Below are 24,307 nucleotides of genomic sequence, written 5' to 3' on the forward strand. Positions count from 1 at the left end.
TTTTTCTTTTAGTTCTTACAAGTTTATTGTTATTTCGGATTTCCAATATTTCGGCTTGAGCATCACTGAAGAGACATTTGTCGAAATGCGCATCTGGTGCATCAAAATTGGTACCGTATAAGTTTTACATAACATAATAGGTGTATTAACATTAAAACATTAAAAGATAGGCCTAATTTGGACTCATCCGAGACTCAAAATCCTTTCATGCTATTCTTGCCTTCCAACAAGATTATAATTGAATATTCATATACATGTTCATCTGCTTACAAACAATTAGTATGAAGTTAAAGACGAAACACTAAAATCATATCAACAGTACATGCATGGTTAGGTAATTTGCCAAACACTACAAGTTTGTATCTAGATAATCGACAATTTCCTCCAGCGCTTTCAACGAGTTGTTGTAAAATTCTAAGCACAAAAATGCATGGTCCATTGAGACCCAGTGACGATGCGTGACGTCAACATTCAGTTTCCGCAATCTGTCTTCAAGGAAAAATGCGTCGTCACGAATTGAATCAAGACCAGCTGACAAGATGTACGTTTTCGGCATTTTTTGAAGAATACTGTCATTAGCGAAGAGTGGAGAGAACCTCACATCAAGAAATGTGTCATTGAATTTTTGTGCCAAGGCAGAATCGGTGTTTTTGGATAGCTGTTTCAATGCTTTTGGTCTCTCAATATTTGGTGGTAGCACATCACTGCTGACAAGGTTTGGTAACTTCGAGTTTCTTATTTCATCTGTCCAATGAGCATTTTCTTGCAACTTTTGTATTTCGGATTCATTGATCTTTACGTTACCGAGAGCATATGTGATGAGAAATTTCAAAGTCAATGTAGAATTCAGAAAAGTGGGTGAATTGTTGTCAACGAAAATCTGGTGCGAAGATGTCGCAAAATCCAAGGCTTGCACAAAAGGGTAAATTGCAACCTGTATTTTGAATTTCGGGAGACCGTGTTCGGCTTCAGTAATCATTCTGATCAGCATATTCATTGTCATACATCCACCAGCACTATCTCCTGAAAAGATGATATTACTGGAAATGTTAATCAGCTGACTACAGGGATTCTTCCGTATAACTCTTGTATTTCTTAATTTTATAGATAAGACTTTTTCTTAGATAAAACACGATAGTAGAAGAAAATTAAATTTTCCTTGATATAGTGCGTATTTGGAATGGACCTGTGTTGCGTTATTTACGCTTACACTTATGGTTTTTTAAAATTTCAAATCAAATGATGAACTTATCCAAAAGAAGGATAGGATTATGGTTCAAACTAAAATGATTAAAAGTAGAGAGGGGAGGGGGGGCAAATAAGAAGAGGTCACACTTAACTCTGATTTGTGTATAAAAGACAATTTAGAATCCACACATTAACATAACCCCTCTGAGGCTGTTTTGATTTATTTATTTGTGAATAATATTTTAGACAGTGAACTTACCCATCAGAACAAGTTTTTCGGGGTCTAAATTAAGTCTCTCGGTATTCCTCTGAACGTATCGTGTAGCTACAAAGCAGTCGTCGATTCCAGTCGGAAATGGAAATTCGGGAGCTAGTCGGTATCTGGGTAATATAGAAAAATATAAATGTGGTCATGTGCGGGGTAGACAAGTACTGAAGTCCATTAAAATTTTAGCACCCTTCAAATTTATTTTTCTATTAGTTATCAAGAATTTCAAACTCGTTATAGGAAATGTGATTTGCTATAACGATTGTAAAATACTGTAATAGATATAATGCTTCTCTAATTTGTTGTCAACGAATTTCTTTACTTCGTTATAACCGTCCTGAATTTCGAGCATTAAAAAAAATTATAATGGATTGCACCTTATCATATCAAACGGAATGATTTCAGATTCTGTCGATCGTCAACTTCCCATATTTATGTAGCAATATTCCAGTATCATATGGTGTTTATATCTTTCAACTGATTCGATACGAAAGATATTGTTCTAGGTATTATCAGTTTTTAAATCGAAGCAGGCTACTGAGAAACAATTTGATGGTGCAGGGGTTCCAACAGTCTCGTTTAAAGTCAGCATTTCGCAAATTATATGGTCGTTATAACGTGGAGTCAAATGCTGTCTGACGTGTTTCATACCGTTTATTAAACCGTTCTTGGCACACTGATCTACGGATAACTTCGCTTACCTGATTAAGATATAGGGCTCACGGCGGGTGTGACCGGTCGACAGGGGATGCTTACTCCACCTAGGCACCTGATCCCACCTCTGGTGTGTCCAGGGTCCGTGTTTGTCCAATTCTCTAGTTTGTATTGCTTACAAGAGTTATGAGATTGGTCACTGTTCGTTATCTTCACCTTTCATCCATAAAGATGATAGAGGTATATGAAAACGTTTTTGATTAGTTCGGTTGTATACTTTTGTATAAATCCCAGTTAAACACATGCTTGTTACGTAATGAATCTTGAATTCAGTGAATATTATCATAATGCTTATTAATTTGATTCTATACATTTTTGTAAATTTATTATAACTAATCAACATTTTCCAATCTATTTTCACAACTATAAACCATTATAGCAAACCATAGATGTTATAATATCGTGTATTCATGAAAGGAATTCTGAAATTCTTTATTACATACTTCATTCAATATAAGACCATTATATCACGAAAGGTGAAGGTAACAAACAATCTCATAACTCATATAAGCCATAGAAAATAGAGAGTTGGACAAACACTGATTAAATGGAGTTATCCGTAGTCAAATCAGTGTACCAAAACGACCTACAATCAGTAGTTTGGTTGGATATTATTTAACGTCCCGATCGCCAATCTTTCACTCATATGGAGACATTCAATCGGTATGAAACACGTCACACAGCATTTGACCCAGTGATAAATTGTATTGCTAAACTAGATCGTTATAACGACCATAAAATTTGCGAAATGCTGACGTTCATAGAGACTATTGAAACCCCTGTAAAATCAAGTTGTTTGTCAGTAGCCTGCCTCGATTAAAAACTGATCATACGCAGAACAAACTCTTGTGTATCGAATCAGTTGAGAAATACACACACCATATGCAGGTGATGATGGAATATTGCTACATAAATATGGGAAATTGACGATGGAGAAGCTGGAATCATCCCGTTTGTTATAAAGCTGAGTTGTTAGTTTGCCGTCAATATCTAATTTCAAACATACACCTTTATAACTCACACATCCCTCTATCATCAACCGTACCGGGATCATTTAGAATCGATGATAAAAGTTTGATCTAAAGTGCAATATACAAGGATATTTAGACAGATATCCAGAGTAGTTGGTATACACTACAGACAGACGATTCCGATTATCGCTATATCGGCGATTTTATCCTGTAAGGTTCTAGCTTTCTTTTGAGTGGAGATGGTTGAACGATGTATCCCATGAATGTGTGAATATATATTAAACGTAATACGCTGGAAAACGAATTATCCCGTGGGGATCCGGATTAGAATAGATCCTCAGTACCGTACCCCTTTGCTTGTTGTGCAAGGCGACTAAATGGGGTGGTCCTTCGGATGAGACTGCAAAATCGAGGTCCTGTGTCACAGCAAGTATGGCACAATAAAGATCCCTCCCTGCTCAAAGGCCGTAAGCGCTGAGCATAGGTCGAACTTTTGCAGCCCTTTACCAGCAGTGGTAACGTCTCCATATGAGTGAAATAATCTCGAGAGGGACGTTAAACAATATTCAATCAATCAATGGATGTTAATTATGTAGATATATCTGGATATGTATAGTTGGATGTTAATTATGTAGATGTGCCTAGATATGTATCGTTGGATGTTAATGATGTAGATATGTCTGGATATGTATAGTTGGATGTTAATGATGTAGATATGTCTTGATATGTATAGTTGGATGTTAATGATGTAGATATATCTGGATATGTATAGTTGGATGTTAATTATGTAGATGTGTCTGGATATGTATAGTTGGATGTTAATTATGTAGATATGTCTGGATATGTATCGTTGGATGTTAATTATTTGGGTTTGGGTTTTCTCCCCACCGATAATTTGAATTCTAATCAACTCTTGAATGTTATTTCTGATTACAATACATGAATAGATTGTTCATCTTGTATTGTTTTCTTTTAATTCAAGCAAACATGCAAGACATTAAAAGGGGAAAGCGCTCTAATGCTGGTATTTCTTTTGAGGCAGAACTTGCTTGATTGATACCACTTTATAATGAGAATATTCCTATAATACATATTTTCTGATTTCTGATAAAATAAACTCACCTCACATAAATAACGATCATTGTCTTGAATTTCAGCATCCGTTTGATCATTATATCATACTTTCCTGGAAAAAAGAAGAAGAGAAATTCAATTTCATAGGTGTCCAAATTATTTTACCTTTCAGACACTGTATATTTCTGTTTTTATTATTATCTAACATATCAAAAGTGCAGAAATTAGCCAGAGGATAGATTTCGTCTTTACACCTAGTTCATCCGGAGATCAAAGAGTGTGGAAATAATTGGGATTACTTTAGATATTTTTGTACAGAACAGATTGTGATATGCACTATAAATAATTGTAACATTTGATATATGATTTATACATGCTTGACACATGCAAATAAACCAAACATAACTTATTATGAGGTAGGGGTTTATGGAGGGAAGGGCGTCATTTATTACTCTTTATTTATATGTAATTTCAAGTACACTAAAGTTGAAAATGAATCAGAGAGAGAATCTCGCCAGTTTCCATCATTACCAAACGCATCATAACACCAGCCTCCTCCATGACAGTAGACAATTCCTGGCAATCTCTCCTCGTCTGACAGGTCAACTGGTCGGTAAATGCGAACCGTCACGTCCTCAAACTTTGTGTCCTCTGTCTGAAATAAACGTCCATACAAGCACTAAAACACATAGTTTTCCTTTTGAATAATCAGAGATGGGATCAGGTACTTAGGAGGAGGTACCCCCTGTCGACTGGTCACACCCGCCGTGAACCTATATCTTGATCAGGTAAACATATTGAAATGAAACACGTCAGACAGCATTTGACACAATGACAGATTGTATTGGCAAACTAGATCGTTATAATAAGGATCAACAGAATTTGCGAAATGCTGACTTTAAACGAGACCGTTGTAACATCAGCTTATGTACCAGTAACCTGCCTCGATTTATAAACTCAGTTGAAGCTAAGAATAAAAGGTGACGAATCTCATCACTTACTTCAATGAATGATTAATTATACATGGTTTCCCGTCCTTCTCGAGAATTGTTCACTCATATGGAGACATCACTATTGACGTTGAAGGGTTGCAAAATGTAGGCCTATCCTCGGACTTTAAGCAGGGAGGGATCTTTATCTTGCCACACCTGCTGTAATACGGGCCTCGGTTTTTTGCGGTATCATCCGAAGGACCACCCCATTTTGTCACCTCTTGCGAAAAGCAAGGGGCACCGAGGACCTATTCTAACCCGGATCCCCACGAAACACTTCAATGATATTGGAACTTGCAGTTGCATTACATTGATAGGTTCTATTAGAGTATTTTGTTCTGAAAACTGAACACAATGAAAGAAAAACTGATAACCATTCTTGATATTGAGTGATAGGATATACAGTAGCTGTAAATCACATTTCATTCGCGAGAACATTATTTACGCGTAATTTCGCGAAACTAGCCATTCGGGATAATTTCTTTTTTTCCAAAATAACCCTTTTATATATAAAAGACTGTTTTTTTGGTTTTTTTTTTAAAAAGCAATAGATGATGATTCGCGAAAGTTTTGCTTCGTGAATGAAAACATGGTATGCACGCAAAAATAACGTCTTGTGGAATAAAAGTGATCTACAGTATGAAAAGGTGACGACAAGGAATACTGGTACATAGCATAACTCCCATAAAGAATAAAAGAGTACAATGTAATCAAATTTATATAAGTGCACTGAAAGTTACCAATTATGTAGAGAAATTACAACTTACAACAACTTCTTTGTTTGTTTCTGTGTCCGTTGCCTCCAGAAAGAAAATCTCCCTTCCAATCTTCATCTCGTGTCCCCTTCCCATCCACTGCAGGAATCCTATCTGTCAAAAGGCAAATCAATATATGGTAAATACTGTAGGTCAAATGGATTAGATTACCTAGATAAATTCAAATTTAATGTACTACTGTTGTTGTAATTCAGGAAATTCAGCACATGTAGAATAAAAATCGGGTCTGAGTTATGCAATATTCTGCATGTTTTAAAACTAGAAATATTTTGTTTTTAAACATAATTATTATCATCTTCATTGCAGAATGAAAAACAATTATTACCCAAGCAAATTCAAATTTAATGTACTACTGTTATTGTAATTCAGGAAATCAACAACAAGTAGAATAAAAATTGGGTCTAAGTTATGCAGTATTATGCGTTTTGTTTGGTTGGCTGGTTTGTTGTTTATTGATTTGTTTTACGTCCCGTCGAGATTTTTCACTCATTGAGACGTCACCAGTTGTAGGTGTAGACCTGCATGTATGCTTAGTACTTACGGCCGTAGCAACCATTAGCGTACCAACGCCTGTCGCGACACAGGACCTCCATTTATTTTGTCATATCCGAAAGACCCATGATTCTTACCTCTAAATGCCGAGCTTTTGGCGAAGGAGCAACCACAACCTATGGTTATGTCCTAGGTTTGACACAACCATGGTTTGGGCGGGGCTCGAACTCACGACCTCCCGGTTACGAAGCGAACGCTCTACTACTGAGCTACTGCGACCGGTCGACAAGATTATAAAGCTAGAAATATTTTGTTTTTATGCATAATTATTATCATCTTTATTGGAGAATGAAAGTCAATAATTACCAAAGGATAGAGGATTTTCAAACCCGCTATAAATCCCCATCTTTTAAACTTTTCCTCAGCTATGGCAGGCATAGGAACGTATAGATACTGCAAAAGAGTTCCGACGGCTACAGCTACTGTGAAAAGTAAACCGAGCAATGCGTAACCTGCTCCAGCCAAGCATGCTCCTACCAGCATCCCCGATCCTAAAATGGCAGCCCGCATTTTCTTTCTATAGTCAGAGAAATCAACTCAATTAAATCTTGCACTCGCAAAACATACCAACTTTGCTACTTCATATCACAAAAAATATACGTGATACATGGATATAATTACTATATATAGAAAGTACACACCCTATATAGTATGAGGGAATAAAATTACCAACTTCTGAAAATAGACCAAAATTGACCCTTAGTGTACCTTCTCCTTTACAAATACAACCTGTCATTAGGTAGAATCTGCCGTGTTACATACCAATTGTTTTACAACCTGATTACTAAGTTTACCTGGTCGAAATATATATAGGGCTCATGGCCCATGGCGGGTGCGACTACTGAACAGGTAATGGGTACCTGGCCCAACCTCTGGCGTATCCAGGGGTCTGTGTTTGTCCTACTCTTAATTTTGCAATCCTTATAGGAATTATGAGATTGGTCACTGCTCGTTATTTTCGCGTTTACATTTCAAGTTTTAGTCTACCCCCAGTATCCAAACTTTTAAATTACAAACAAACTTTACATGTAGACCATCTGATGCATAATGAAAGGCGAAGATAACGAACAGTGATAATCCAACGACAAGTTCTTGTTCTTTGTTTTTCTCAACAATAGTCCAGCTGGACATGTCATTACTGGTGATGTCGATATAGCTGAAAATGAGGACCTGAAATCAAGTATTTTAAACTGACCTTGATTCAACGAGCTCCAATCTTTCAATCTGCGACAGAATATCATCTCTACTAAGAACTATGTCGAAAATTATGCTAAACGATAGACTAAATACTTGACAGAATGGATAAAAAGTATAAGGAATATTTGGGATCCCGTATTACACACATCAAAACAAAAGTGCGTACCATCTGTTCTTCTGTGTTTAGAATACCAAGTAATAAAACAATACACATATTGACACTTTGCTTAAGTTGCGGTTTAAAAATTCGGATTTCCCTATGTTGGATAGTTGGTCGTTATACCTTTATGATCTTTGGCATTTGTTATTTTCCCGTCAATTACAATCAAAATAGTGAAAAGAAATCATAAACTTGTATTTAAAGTTTAATAATTAGCTATAATTCACAATTGCGATATTTTACATTTGGTAAGGAAAAGAAGGAAAAGTTGGCTTTTATCCCGATTAACCTTCGGCTGACTCGCAAAGGAACGTAACACGCGAAAAGTGTTGATACAGCTACAATTGTGTGGGTCAGAATAAACCCTAAATAAACTCAGCAGTAATCAATCACAAAGATGTTCAAAGATTTAAAAATTTATTTGCATTTGTTGAAAAAAAAGTATTTCAATAAAATTACTAACTTACAATAGGTGTACAAAATCAGCGTCTGATGCTTGTTTTAATACCGAGCTGAATACCCACACGAGAACATAAACTGTTACAAATTTGCTGTTAAATCCAATTTGTCCAAACTCTCCAGTAATTCCACATTCTTTTTTTATATATGTAAAACACTTGCCATCAATACCGTTTTTTTTTAACAATTTATACCACAACCCATTTCTCCAAACAGTGTCAATTAAGTACAAATGTATTACACAACAATACGTGTATTATACAGGTAACTCTCGAATTATCGCCACTCAATTCATCGCCATTTTCATTATAACGCCGTATTTTTCTCGGAACATTTTTCCTGTTACTTAAAACTCTCGTTAAAACGCCAAATTCGCTATCGCCATTTGCCACAGTATTTTCAATACAAAAGTCTATTTCAACGTGTTAATTATCTCAATAAACCGCCACGGGTGCACGTGGTCAGTGAAGCAGTAAATTGGTCATTATCAATCTCCGGCGTACACCTGGACAGAAGGATCCCAGTAATTGCTGTATTGAATAAACAAGAAAAATACTCGAGATGAACTGTAGTCAAGTTGTTTATACAATTTAGCTATGGCTTCGCCACGAAAGAGGGTCCTGTTAAATTTCGATGAGAAAAAGAAAATCATTACGTACCAAGGATATCATAAAAAATGTACCCATCAGGATATTGCAAATCATTTTCTGTTTTATGGGAAAAGGTTATATCAAAAGAAGGACAGTGGGCGACATGGATCGCTCACTTACATAAGTATTGTAAATAGAGGAAAGATAACTCTTACATATAAAAGAACGGTAACTCTATTTCTTCAAGATGGCAGTAATTCAATTCATCGCCAAATTCGTTATAATGCCATAATTTCATAAGAACAAAAGGTGGCGGTTTATCGAGAGTTGACTGTATAGGTTTCATGAGGAATACGTATTGTTTCCAGCTGAAAAGGCTATAATCATTAAAACAACATTGTCTTTGTTTGTTAAAGCTGTATTTCAAATTAACTTTAATTTCACATTTCGCAATTCTACATATACTCCAAGTTCCCTTTTAATCAATAAAATTCTTCAAAATCACACATATATAAACATGTCAGTCAATTGGACGAATGAATGAGTTATCGTACTCAAAATCTTCACAAAACCCTTACAGAGATACATTGCTGGATCTGGTAAATGTTCTACCAAGCCACTATATTTCCTCCTCTCGAAAGTATTAAGTGCTTTGAATGAGAAACTTACACAACATTGCGAGAAGAGGTGTATATATAATATGGATTCTAATTAATTCCAAACAACTTTCAGTAAATTCGAAATCACGAAACGTTCCCCAAATTAATAATATCAAATCTCATTTTCATTCATATGTTGATTCAATATATCCCAGTGGACTCGAAATCTGCTTCCTAATTAAATATTTTATTGAACACAGATTTTAACGGCAAACTAAAACTCAGCAATATGACAAACGAGATATTATTTATTATTATTAGTGTAAATTAAATAACGCTGTATCTAATCAACACAATTACATGTAAAACCAACTAAAACAAAGTACAATAAATACATTTAATAAGACATAAAATAATATTAAACTGAAGTAGCTAAGAATAGGCAAAACTATATAACTTTTCTGTGACTTAAACTTCTCCATCGTCAACTTCTCATATTTTTAAATAACAACATTCCATCATCACCTGCATATGACATTAATGTCTCTCTACTGATCCATTAAGTAGAACATTTTCTACGTATGGTAAATTTTAAAAGCAAGACAGGCTACTGAGAAATAAGCTGACGTTACAGAAGTTTAAGAACATTTTACCATTAACGTCTATGTTCAATAAAATATCGAAATATGGAAAACTTTGTGGTTTCTTCTATTTCTAATTCACGGATATATCAAACTGATGTGTGCTAATAGATAAAACATCATCGATGTGTTTAAATGTCGTTATAACGAGTTATTCATTGTCAAAATCAGTGTGTCAAGAACGGCCTAAAAATGGGTATGAAACACGTCAGACAGCATTTGACGCAATGATAGGTTGTATTGACGAACTAGATCGTTATAACGACCATAGAATTTGCTAAATGCTGAGATTAAACGAGACTGTTGGAACCCCTGCACCATCGACTTGTTTTTCAGTAGCCTGCTTCGATTAAAAACTGACCATAAGCAGAACAAGCTCTTGTGTATCGAATCAGTCGAGGGATATAAACACCATATGCAGGTGATGATGGAATATTGCTACATAAATATGGGAGGTTGACGATGGAGAAGCTGATATCATCCCGTTTGTCATAAAGTTGAGTTGTTTGTTTGCCGTTACAGTCTACCTTCAATAAGATATCTAAGTATGAAGCAGAAGTGGACGACTCTGTGATGTCTTTTATTACGAGTTCACTGGGATATATCGAATCGAGATTTGAATGAAAATTATTATTGTTAATAGATAAAACTTGGTCGATATATCTAAATGTCAAATTGATGGTCACAGCAAGAGATTTTTTTCTTCTAACGTAAAAGTTTTTGAATAAACTCTTCTTCATAGGAATATAAAAACAGGTCAGCTAACAAAGGAACACATTTTTTGCCCATGGGGATTCCAACAGATTGTTGGAAGACCTGATCACCAAAAACCACGAAGATATTGTCAATGCGGAACTCCAGCATATTCTTTATTTCAACTTCAGAGTATTTGTGCGTGGAATCAGAGTGACGTTTAACAAAGTAATTTTGGGATGACTGATCACTAGATAGGAATATTTGCGTTTTCTAATTTTTTTGAAGAAGCAACTGTCTATGATGTCAAAAAGTCTTTAAAAAATTAAATTTATCGTGAGGAATGGTCGTGTAAAGTGTTGAAAAGTCATACGTTTTGATGTTGTTGATTTAATAAAAAAAATTGCGATTTCAATTTTACTAAAAGTTCTTTAGAATTTTTTAGATTCCACATTTGATTTACATCACTTCTGGCATATGTAGTCGCACAGTACGTTTGAAGTTTCTCCTTCACAGCTGTTAATATTTTCGTGAGGAGCAAAGATAGGGGCTTGGTAGAACATTTACTGGATCCAGCAATGTACATATATGTATGTTTGTAAGGGTTTTTATGCATATGATAGTACAACTGTACATTTTGTTCAAGGAGGAATATTACACCTGACAAATCTGATAGTGATGGATAGTAGAGATTAATCACAATAATCTTTTGACATTCAAATTTACCCCCATCTAGTTAAGAAAGCAGTTTTAGTAGAAAGTAATCTGGGAAAAAACTGAGACAAGTTATATTTTCATTCATGTTTCGAAATAAAATCAGCCATAATGACATTGTGTTATCCTTCCTTAAAATATGTCCAAAAATAGGATGTGCATATCTTTAGTTTGCACACTTTATTCAATCACAGTTCACAGATTAGATACTAAAAATCACACATATTAGGTCAATGGTATCTGGCGGATGTAATGAAAAGGTGAAGATAACGAATAGTGAACCTATATAGAATACAAAATAAAGCGACTCCTATTCCTTGCTCGCCGATGCTAACGCCTGGGACAACGAAGCATTATGATTTAAATATAATTCCTAAGTAAGATAGATTTTCTTATCTGCATTCACTCACCTGTATATCTGCTAATACGCCTTTACCTGAGCCCTGCACAGTTTATATGATATAAGGTGACACACATTTACGTGTACTCGCTTTTCCATTCGGTAAACTTCGACAGATTTCGGTACTCTACATCTAATCTCTCGGAAAAACTGCCGCTTTCAGAAAGTAGCGATCAAACTGGCTTCTTTTGATGAAAGTATCGAGTTTGTCATAGAAAATTAAAGAGAAGCAGTTTGAAACATTGAGAGTGTTATATGATGGAAAAGACTGTTTTTCCATTTAACCGACAGGTTATGGTAAAAAAGCATAATATTTTAGATACTACCTTGGTTCGCTTAGTGGAAGCTTAAACGTGCAAAACTTGTTTGTTTCAGTAGTTTCACCATTAAATTCCTTGATGATTGACCAGGTGATGAGGACCGGGATTAAAGCGTGTTGTTTAAATATTTCCGATATGTGCTTTATTTAATATTCAAAGAACTAGAGCCACAAAGTACTACAATTGGCCCTTTCGCCAAAATAAATGAGACTTTCACAGTTGATACTCTAGGATTTATAGGTTATAGAACAATTTATTTTATAACTATATCTTTTCTAGTTTTCGTTTTACAGTCGTTTAAACGTTGTGTTGTTTTTCAATAGAAAAACTATATAACGTCATGATGTTGACGTTATGAGAATCACAGTGTAATACACAAAAAATGAGCGCATAGATTATTATATATTTTTTGGGCTTATTCTGGTTGTAAATCACAACTGTTAAAATACTAGGAACTTGTATATTTTCTATCACGATGTTTAAAATTTGTAATATATTGCACTCCCCCTTCCCCACTTCATAACACTTTACAATCCGAAACACTTTACGAAAATTATAGGTATTTAGCATTCCTAAATCTTGCGACACCGGACGACAATATGTACCGTCACACACACTTTGAATAAGATCATTTCGATTTGCTGACCAATCAACAAAGAGGGAAATAGTATCAAACGTTTCCAAGATTATCCATAAGTTGTGCAACTCGGCTTTATATCAACATTTTCTCGTAATTACGAGAAAATGTTCTCGTAATTACGAGATAATTATCTCGTAATTACGATATTTTTTCTCGTAATAACGAGATCTTTTCTCGTAATTACGAGATAATGGAATGTGAATTTTTTTTTTTTTTTACATGATACTAATAGTCTTTCGTACATTTTGCTATCGAAGGTGGAAAAAATAATTTTAAAAATGTCTAGATTGTCCACTTGCATAAACATGTATTACGGTGGTAAAAAAAATCTAGTAAATCCAATGAAGTTGTAGTAATATAAATTATATGTTTATTTTATTTTCGAATGAGAGGGCGTTAAATAGCTAGGCACGTAACATCGGTTTAAAAAAAAAAAGGGGGGGGGGAGTCCTAACTCACGCCAGCCGAATGATTTAACACGGAAAAAAAAAAGGAAATTAGATATATCAGAATGAATTAGAATGGTTAATTAATAAGAAGAATATTGTACATTTTAAGATTTGATTGAACTTCCCGTACCTGTAAACAATTATTGATGTTCTCTCTCTCTCTCTCTCTCTCTCTCTCTCTCTCTCTCTCACGATGTTATAGATTCAGTACTGTTGTATATTCGTATAATGTGGAACTAAAGGACTTTGAAATCATAACAATGATCCCAATACAGTTTAACCAACCTTACAAAGATTTTCCAATGCTAACATTTCCATGTTAACTAACCTTTAAAGCGATGGGTGAGTGATGGCAGCAGCAGGCACGGGATGGTGCTGGCAGCTGCTAGTCATAGACCTGTACACAGACGGTCAGGGTAGGATGGTCGCTGGTTGACTACCCAGGCAGTACTGCTTTATTCATTGATATCTTATACAGTAAATAAATCTTGATTATTAGGAAGAAACTTAGAGCTCCAAATTAAATGTTCCTTATGTAACATAAATGACCTCCGCATTGAAAATTAGATAATCAATGCAATCGTAATCCGACATACCGACTAGTTGACCAAAGACGGTCGTTCATAATTTCGTTTGAAAGCAAAGTGAAGATAGCGAACAGTGATCAATCTCATAACTCCTATAAGCAATACAAAATAGATAGTTGGGCAAACACGGACCCCTGGACATACCAGAGGTGGGATCAGGTGCCTAGGAGAAGTAAACATTCCCTGATGACCGGTCACACCCGCCGTGAGCCCTATATCCTGATCAGGTAAACGGAGATATCCGCAGTCAAAATCAGTGTGCCAAAAACGGCTTAACAATCGGTATGAAACACGTCAGACAGCATTTGATTCAATGATAGGTTGTATTGACGAACTAGATCGTTATAACGACCATAGAATTTGCAAAATGCTGACTTCAGTCGAGACTGTTGAAACCCCTGTACCATCAACTTGTTTGTCAGTAGTTTACCTCGATTTAAAAAATGACTATACGCAGAACAAGCTCTTGCATATTGAATCAGTTGAGATATATAAACACCATATGCAGGTGATGATGGAATATTGCTACATAAATATGGGAAGTTGACGATGGAGAATCTGAAATCATCAGGTTTGTCATACAGTTGAATCGTCAGTTTGCCGTTAATGTCTACCTTCAATAAAATATCTAAGTATGAAGCAGAAGTGGACGACTCTGTGGTGTCCTTTATTTCGAACTCACATGGATATATCAAATGGACATAGGAATGAACGTTAATAGACAGTTAAAACTCAGTATTACGAATGTGTTTGCAATAGTAGCTTTTGTCCAGTACGACAACTTAAGGGCAAAATTATGAATACACGTGGTCTCTTCTCGTTAAACGCAATAATTGAAAACATAATGCACTATATGAATGGCAGAAAAACTGCTACATGTATATTGTAAATAGTGGCCTGATTTCTTGGACTTGGACATTGCCAGGTAGTGTACAACCTGATTTCGGTAAAATGTTTTAACTTTAAAGTTATAAGGCGTAAACTTCCCAGAGCAGCCCCGAATTATTCGATATCTGACATATTGGGCAGTTTTCGACTTATTACTTACTTTCAAGATCTGTGTCATCACAAAAATAAAAACGTTTTTGTGTTTTTCCATGTGTTTGTACATTTCAATAACTGGTAATAAATTATTACAAAAAGTCGTAACAGTGATTTCTATAATCACGGGAAAAAATTAAGAACATGGAACATATCAGATGAATATCGTATTAAAAAATTTATCGATGTGTCAGATCGTTAGCCTCAGGAGGGGGTGTCCTTCGTTGAATAAGATGTATATAAATAATATAATTGTAAAAGATGATGAAAATGGTCCTTGTCAAAACTATTATAAATATAACTAACGCTGAAACCTACACAATTTTATGCTGATTATGTTATAACCCAATCACAACTTCTCGCCTTGTCGGAAAGGTCCAAGAATGTGCGATTGGTTGTAGACCTAAGCGTCTTTGATGTTGCCTCGTGCTGTGCACTTCATTCTGAAAATTCCCATAAGACTGATTCAAGACTAAAATCACGGATTGAAGAAACGAACAAGCATATTTTATTTATTAAACAATTATCAAAACTTTTTTTTCAATAAGATCAAAATCAAGCATCGATAAACAACGGATTTACTTCATATTGTATTATTTTAAGTTAAAAAAGAAAACTGGTTTAGATCCGCCATTTGGCTTTGAAGCGTATCCACCACTTTACTCTCATTTTTGCTATATAAGGATAGTTTATCGAAAACGAAAGTAGGTCTTTAATTAATTTTATCATATTTACTAATCAATAATTAAGGTTCTATTATATCTTACAAACTTCACCTCACTTAAGAATATCAACCAATGTTAAAGAAAGTGCAAGCAGTTACTCTTGAGCAAGGCCTGCGGTGTTTATTGGCAAAATTCGTTAATTTAAAAGTAAATGTGTGTATATATATATATATATATATATATATATATATATATATAACACAAGCAAATTAATGTCTGTAGATAGAAAACTAACTTTTTGATTAAAAGATGCACTGTACACACAGAATCTACAGTTTTCTCGCCATGTAAAATGGAAGGCGAAAAACACACTTTATTCAAGGACACAAAGTCGGAAGTTACATAAGAACCACACGTACGTTTCAGAAAAAGCGAGTTCATGTAAATGTGTGTCGCCTTATGTCATAGAAACTGTGCAGGGCTCAGGTACAGGCGTATCAGCAAATATACAGGTAAGTGAATACACAGCAGTAATTAGCTGCAATAATGTAGCCTTATCCAATTTTTTTTTATTCTGACGTTTTCGGGAGAGGGCTACAATTCCATAGGATCTCCGTAATGGTGCAAAATAATTTTATGAATAACCGATAATAAACTCTGTGTATTGGTCCCAAATGTTGTTTACACCAAAAGGAGTACCAACTTTGTGCTCGGGCATGTCTATTAAAGGTGTTTTTCATTAAATATAATGTACAGCATGCAAAATTCTCCGTCTGCTCCGCCATGCTTGTTATCGCGAGATCTCGTAGGTGGATCTAATGAAAAACCTAAACATTGACAATCAGCGCGAAAATGTAGTTACTCGAGCCACTTCAACAAAGAAAGGAAAATCATATTGTTGCAGAAAGAATTTACACTCTGCTGTTCGGTTTTTAACTTGATATTAAATTCAAACCTTTTCAATACCGACGAAATAGCTTTCGCCTCCATACTTGTCCATTGATGTAAATACTACCTTATATGGCATATGCAAATGACTTGACAATCGGAAGTTGAAACTTCAGTACATCAAACATGGCGCACAAATATGAATCGAGAAATTGGAATTTATCGAAATTGTTAAAAACGGTAGAATATAGAGCCTCACAAATCTTAGGTTGCAGGTTGTAAATTTATATATAGACTAAGGAACATAGAATATCATTTTATTTACGTAAAAAAAATCAGAGAGGGCTATATTATTGCAGCTAAGCAGTAATGTACCTGTTTTACTTAGGAATTGTATGGAAATCAGAATGTATCATTCTCCCATGCGTCAACATCGGTGAGTAGGGTTTCAGAGCCGCTTCCCATATTCATGTAGCAATATTCCATTATCACCTGCATATGGTGTTTATATCTCTCAACTGATCTTGTTGTACGTATGAGCTGTTTTTAAATCTACGCAGACTACTGACAAATAAATTGATGTTTCAGGAGGTGTAGCAGTCTCTTGTCAGAAATTTCATGGTCGTTATAATTCAATTTACCAAAATTTAACAATTTACAATTGTTTTTGAGGTCAATACGATGATTTAGACACCTGAGGAGTACAATATTCACCGAGCCCGAAGGGTGAGGTGAATATTGTACTTCGAAAGTGGTTAAATCATCGTATTGACTTCAAAAACAGCAATAATTGTTTTATTATATAATTAAATGATTAAAAAACCCTTCAAGATTGTTCTTTGCTTTAATTGTTTTCAACGACCTATTTTTGGTCCTATGTGGAAAAAATTCCTTATGTTCACCTGGAAGGTCTATTTTTGGTCCTATGTGGAAAAAATAATTCCTTGTGTTCATCTGGAAGGTCACGTGTAGGTAAACATAACGTAATATGATTTCTACATTGTTGGATCTCAGCCAATTAGAGAGCTAGGAATTATTCAATCATAATAATGGGTTAAATGCTTCCGATATGTTTGATACCAGTTCTTTACACACTGATATCGACTTTAGATTACTCTGTTCATCTGACCACGATATTGGACTGAGGCTGTTCTTTACACACTGATATCAACTTTAGATCACTCCGTTCATCTGATCACGATGTTGGACTTTGGCCGTTCTTTACACACTGATATTGACTCCAGATCACTCTGTTCATCTGACCACGATATTGGACTGAGACTGTTCTTTACAAACTGATATCGACTTTAGATCACTCCGTTCATCTGATCACGATGTTGGACTGAGGCCGTTCTTTACACACTGATATTGACTCCAGATCACTCTGTTAATCTGATCACGATGTTGGACTGAGGCTGTTCTTTACACACTGATATTGACTCCAGATCACTCTGTTAATCTGATCACGATATTGGACTGAGGCCGTTCTTTACACACTGATATTGACTTTAGATCACTCTGTTCATCTGATCAAGATGTTGGACTGAGGCCGTTCTTTATACACTGATATTGACTCCAGATCACTCCGTTCATCTGATCATGATATTGGACTGAGGCCGTTCTTTATACACTGATATTGACTCCAGATTACTCTATTCATCTGATCACGATATTGGACTGACGGTGTGACCGGTCGACAGAGGACGCTTACTCCTCCTAGGTACGTGATCCCACCGCATGTATTTCCAGGGTTCCGTGTTTTCCCTACTCTTAATTTTGTATGAAATTGATCACTGCTCGTTATCTTCACGTTTTCAGCTAATGTAAGTTTGAAAGGTAGGAAAGGTAGACAGGTGCGCTGTATATTTTCTGAAGGTAGGAAAGGTGGACAAGTGCGCTGTATATTTTTTGAAGTAATACCGGTATATGCTTCTAAATCAATTGTTGGCCAAAACTTATCAAGTTTAACTTTTCCATTAATTTTGTGACCTTTCCGTGACCTTGAAATATGTCACATGTGAACATATATGCTTATTTCTGTGAAAGACATGATCTACATTACCATAAACATGTAATTACCAACACTTTTCGTGTTTGTTTGATTTATATCTCATCGAGAATTGACACATTACAAGTGACTTCTCAATATATGGTATACTACCTTCTTCTTTATAGGAACTACGTCATGAAGGCCCTTTGAAGTGAGCGTCCTCAATATTTGATAACACTGCGTAATATCTGTATATATTTGATATTCTTAAATTTTAATCCAATTCAACTCAAGTTAATTTCTTTGACTATAGAAAGAAAATGCGGGCTGCCATTTTAGGATCGGGGATGCTGGTAGGAGCATGCTTGGCTGGAGCAGGTTACGCATTGCTCGGTTTACTTTTCACAGTAGCTGTAGCCGTCGGAACTCTTTTGCAGTATCTATACGTTCCTATGCCTGCCATAGCTGAGGAAAAGTTTAAAAGACAGAGATTTTTAGCGGGTTTGAAAATCATCTATGCTTGGGTAATAATCGTTTTTCATTCTGCAATGAAGATGATAATGATTATGTTTAAAAACAAAATATTTCTAGTTTTAAAACATGCAGAATATTGCATAACCCAGACCCGATTTTTATTCTACATATGCTGAATTTCCTGAATTACAACAACAGTAGTACATTAAATTTGAATTTCTCAAGGTAATCTAATCCATTTCACCTGCAGTATTTACCATATATTGATTTACTTTTTGACAGATAGGATTCCTGCAGTGGATGGGAAGGGGACACGAGATGAAGATTGGAAGGGAGATTTTCTTTCTGGAGGCAACGGACACAGAAACAAACAAAGAAGTTGTTGTAAGTTGTAATCTCCATACATTTTGGTAACGTTCAATGCACATATGTACAGGTCGTTATACAAATTTAATTTAATTGATTTGATCATATTTTATTGTATAAGTGCATACTATACAAACGGTTTGAACACAAGTTCTTTCAACTTACGGGGTTTTCACCATTTTTAAAGTAAATTTAATTATGTGTATTTTTATTTTGCTAATTGAATACGTATGCGAAAATTATACACATCATGGGGTAATACATTATTAATGGTATGTGCCTTGTGTTTTTGAAAATACTTATGATGAGGACTAGGATTTTACAGTACTGTAGCATTGTTTTGACTATTTCTAAGAGTACCGATAAAAAAGTGAAAAGTTAAACCTTTGTAATTACTATCGGTGACTTTAAGAACGTACATTGATAAGGCTGATGAATAGAACCCAGACCCTCTCCTGTTACCACTAGATATACAAACTACGAATATCATATACACTTTCTCGGGACGTCGTCCACGGGGGCCCTCGTCCACTTTTCATCAACTAAACTGTGCTTATCGTGATGTCACAATACGTCATCCGATTCCTTTCCCGTTAGTGGAATCTCTTACTTACTACTTAGGCGCAGAGGGATTTTTTAAACACGAATTTCTCATAGAAAAGTGTCATCATCGACCGTGTAAGTAATAACCTAATAAACGTTATCACCTCACATTATTCCGTTGTTTGTATATTAGATATGTTAGATATGTTGACAGTGCGGTTCTTCTGTTGGAGCTAGATCAGCTACATATAAATAAACCGATACAAGATTTGTTTTCGCAATTTCAATTGCATTTCTGTTTTCTTGCTTTGTTTAATGAATAATAATAATTAGAAATTACATGTATTGCATGGATGTTGTAAAGATTTTTTCACTTGATCCCATCCCACCTTACGCTTTCTAGGCACCTGACCCCACCTCTGGTATATCCAGGGGTCTGTGTTTGCCTAATTATTTATTTGGTATTTTATATAGGAGTTATGAGATTGATCACTGTTCGTCATCTTCACCTTTCATCCACCCAAGAAAAATCCGATTCCCTTACTATCATGCAATAAATGTATACGTATATGTTTTAAACTCGTGATATCCATGAGCTTTGAGGACAACTCTTATATGATTATGCAAGCAAGTATAAGAACAGGGGGTAAAAGTTATCGAACTTCGAATCAGAAGGAGAAATACAAATGCCGTTACGATAAGCCGCTTTACATACTATATATCGCCATTATTTTCGCGTGGATACAATGATGTATGTATTTACGAATAGTTACTTAGTGTTTGTCTTCTATATGTACACGTTTATTTATGAAATCGAAATCTTCGCGAATGGCTAGTCTCGCAAAATTTGGCGTAAATAATGTTCTTGTGAATAAAATATGATTTAGAGAATAATCACTCAGTGCGAAGAATTATATGTGACCATGGTCATCATACTGAAAATATTTTTCAGTTTTTCTTTGATAAATGTGTTAAGTTTTCAGAACAAAGAATTACTCGTTTAAAGGGGCATGGACACGATTTGAGCTGAAAAATTTCTAATCTTATTTTTCCATTTTTATTGTTTCGAATGCTTAACTAAAGTATTTCTAATGGTCAACTAAAATTTGAATATCATTTGTTGAGTTATAAGTGAGATACAGCACTCGCAATTCTTTGTTATGTAAACAAGGCTCGTGCCATGTTTTTGTTTACATTAGACTGCTTTATAGAAAATAACGTGTTTAAAACAAAATGAGATGTGCCAAACACTAGAAATCATTTAATTGTGTTAAGAATTCACCTACAAATTGAAAAAAAAAAATCTGCTGTAAACGAAACTTTTACTAGTATGTATTTACCTATGTAAACACAAACATGGCACGAGCCTTGTTTACATAACAAGGACTTGTGACCTCTGTATCTCCTGTGTACCTTGACTTCTGACATTTAAATTTTTGCTGATTATTAGTAATACCTTAGTTAAACATTCCAAACATTCAAAATCAAAAAATAAAATTTGAAAATTTTCAGCTCAAATCGTACCCATGTCCCTTTGAAGTAATGTGACTGCGAGTTCCAATTTCATATAAGTTATTTCTGAATTAAGAGAATCCTTTTCATAACATTAGTTTTCTTCCCTGCAATATTCAGTACAATTTTTATTTTCCATTATCTATCAATCAAACAAGATTATCTTACACATTTTTAGTAAATGAAGGTGACCACTCAACACTTGTTGTTACTTATTCTCTCGTCATGCTGCCGGACGCATGACGTCACATTACTTTATGCTTCAAAGGGAAAATGGGTGTTTTACTGTCCGTATGAATTTAGTGTTATTTCTGCTCCGCTCGTTACTGTCCGTATGAATTTAATGTTACTTCCGCTTTGCTCGTTACTATCCGTGTGAATTTAGTGTTACTTCCGCTTTGCTCGTTACTATCCGTGTGGATTTAGTGTTACTTCTGCTCCGTTCGTTACTGTCCGTGTGGATTCACTGTTACTTCCGCTTTGCTCGTTACTGTCCGTGTGGATTTAGTGTTACTTCTGCTCCGTTCGTTACTGTCCGTGTGGATTCACTGTTACTTCCGCTATGCTCGTTACTGTCCGTGTGGATTCACTATTACTTCCGCTTTGCTCGTTACTGTCCGTGTGGATTCACTGTTACTTCCGTTTTGCTTGTTACTGTCCGTGTGGATTTAGTGTTTCTTCCGCTATGCTCGTTACTGTCCGTGTGGATTTAGTGTTACTTCCGCTTTGCTCGTTACTGTCCGTGTGGATTTAGTGTTGCTTCTACTCGTTCCCAGCATTAAAGGTTTTGATTGGTTGTTGACTGAAATGACTGAAATTTACAGCTGCAGCGAATACCAGCGTGCGATAAATCATGGCGAGCACCTCAAAAAGTTGCATGTATAGTTCCAGCAAATGCAACTATGCTTGATTAAGACAGATAGTGACCCTGCAATGCATATACATACATGTTTATTTCAGACAGAGGACACAAAGTTTCAGGGTGTGACGGTTCGCGTTTACCGACCAGTTGACCTATCAGACACCGAGAGATTGCCAGGAGTTGTCTATTTTCATGGAGGAGGATGGTGTTATGATGCGTTTGGTAATGACGGAATCTGGGGAGAATCTCCCTCTGATTCATTTATTTCCTTATTACATTATATATTTTTAGTCTATTCAAAATTTTATATTGATAATGAATCCTGAATAGTAAATCATTGGTGGATACATTTAACAGTTTATTTGACGACTCTGTACTTTGAATTTCGTAGGAGCTTTCGGACAAAGCCTCTTTCCCACAATACACACCTCCCTCATAATCGGTCATGTTTGGTTTATTTACGTGTGCAAATCATTTATGGTGCATATCAAAACATGTTCCGCACAAAAATCTTTAAAGTAATCACAATTATTTACATACTCTTTGATCCTCTCTCTTATCATATCCCCCGCAAGTAACTGTGGATGAGCTAAATGTATAGACGAAACCTTTTCTTAAGTTACTTTCTTCAATTTTCATACCTTAAATAGTAACAATAAAAACAGAATTATACAGTGTCTGAAAGATAAAATAATTTGGACACCAATGAAATTGAATTTCTCCTTTTTCAGGAAAGTATGATATAATGATCAAACGGATGCTGAAATTCAAGAGAATGATCGTTATTTATGTGAGGTGAGTTTATTTTATCGGAAATCAGAAAATATGTATTATAGGAATATTCTCATTATAAAGTGGTATCAATCAATCAAGTTCTGCCTCAAAAGAAATACCAGCATTAGAGTGCTTTCCCCTTTTAATGTCTTGCATGTTTGCTTGAATTAAAAGAAAACAATACAAGATGAACAATCTATTCATGTATTGGAATTGGAATCCGAAATAACATTCAAGAGTTGATAAAAACTCAGAATAACTAATCACCGGAGGGGAGAAAACCCAAACCAACCAAGCAATCATCCAACGATACTTATCCAGACATATCTACATAATTAACATCCAACGTCACATATCCAGACATATTTACATAATTAATATCCAACGATATATATCCAGACATATCTACATCATTAACATCCAACGTCACATATCCAGACATATTTACATCATTAACATCCAACGATACATATCCAGACATATCTCCATAATTAACATCCAACGATACATATCCAGATATATCTACATCATTAACATCCAACGTCACATATCCAGACATATCTACATCATTAACATCCAACGATACATATCCAGATATATCTACATAATTAACATCCAACGTTACATATCCAGACATATCTACATAATTAACATCCAACGATACATATCCAGATATATCTACATCATTAACATCCAACGTCACATATCCAGACACATCTACATCATTAACATCCAACGATACATATCCAGACATATCTACATAATTAACATCCAACGATACATATCCAAACACATCTTCATAATTAACATCCAATTCGTTTTCCATCGTATTACGTTTAAGATATATTCACATATTCATGTGATATTTCGTTCAACCATCTTCATTCAAAAGACAGCTAGAACTTTCTAGAATCAAATCGTCAGTAGAGTTGTACAGCTGTTGTAATCAGAAATCGTCTGTCTGTAGTACATATCAAGTATTCTGGATATCTGTCTAAATATCCTTGCATTTGGTCGTAGCTCTAGAGCTAGCTTTTATCATTTGATTATACACGTGTGAGTGATAGAAGAACATGACCATGTTGATCGAGTTAGATGATAAAGGTACGTGTGATAATATAGTTACGTATAAGTGATAAAGGTGTGTGTTGATAGAGGTGTGTGTGTGTTGATAGAGGTGTTTGTGTGTGTGTGTGTGTGTGGGGGGG

General features: G+C 35.2%; 2 protein-coding genes across 3 annotated transcripts in view; one reads left to right on the top strand and one right to left on the bottom strand.

The window, feature by feature from the left end:
- Nucleotides 1–16,790, bottom strand: LOC125657696 (arylacetamide deacetylase-like). Its single transcript, XM_048888430.2, has 7 exons — nucleotides 16,646–16,790; nucleotides 6,842–7,052; nucleotides 5,975–6,076; nucleotides 4,747–4,870; nucleotides 4,264–4,327; nucleotides 1,448–1,569; nucleotides 1–1,023 (listed from the first exon to the last, which is right to left on the bottom strand). Exons 1-7 carry the CDS (start codon nucleotides 16,678–16,680, stop codon nucleotides 350–352), a joined length of 1,332 nt encoding a protein of 443 aa, XP_048744387.2. The 5' UTR covers nucleotides 16,681–16,790; the 3' UTR covers nucleotides 1–349.
- The window catches only part of LOC125657698 (arylacetamide deacetylase-like), a 13,528-nt gene continuing 4,903 nt past the window's right edge, over nucleotides 15,683–24,307 (top strand). Inside the window, exons 1-6 of one of the 2 annotated variants that reach the window (XM_048888432.2) lie at nucleotides 15,683–15,729; nucleotides 16,017–16,202; nucleotides 18,882–19,092; nucleotides 19,325–19,426; nucleotides 22,424–22,547; nucleotides 23,057–23,120. In XM_048888432.2, coding sequence (XP_048744389.2) covers nucleotides 18,889–19,092; nucleotides 19,325–19,426; nucleotides 22,424–22,547; nucleotides 23,057–23,120 — 494 coding nt within the window. In that variant the 5' untranslated portion in view covers nucleotides 15,683–15,729; nucleotides 16,017–16,202; nucleotides 18,882–18,888. Of the gene's footprint in view, nucleotides 15,730–16,016; nucleotides 16,203–17,561; nucleotides 18,299–18,881; nucleotides 19,093–19,324; nucleotides 19,427–22,423; nucleotides 22,548–23,056; nucleotides 23,121–24,307 lie in introns of those variants that run through there. The other variant, XM_056148802.1, reaches the window with a different exon arrangement.

Source organism: Ostrea edulis, chromosome 9, assembly GCF_947568905.1.
Source record: "Ostrea edulis chromosome 9, xbOstEdul1.1, whole genome shotgun sequence".
Classification (NCBI taxonomy): domain Eukaryota; kingdom Metazoa; phylum Mollusca; class Bivalvia; order Ostreida; family Ostreidae; genus Ostrea; species Ostrea edulis.

Bases quoted from the DNA above. Each gene is read 5' to 3' on its own strand.
- LOC125657696 (XM_048888430.2), bottom strand. From the start codon at position 16,680: ATGGAGGCGAAAGCTATTTCGTCGGTATTGAAAAG. The intron at 7,053-16,645 runs GTTTGAATTTAA...CTCTGACTATAG, and splicing joins ATTTCGTCGGTATTGAAAAG to AAAGAAAATGCGGGCTGCCA. The intron at 1,570-4,263 runs GTGAGTTTATTT...TATATTACCCAG, and splicing joins ATGATCGTTATTTATGTGAG to ATACCGACTAGCTCCCGAAT.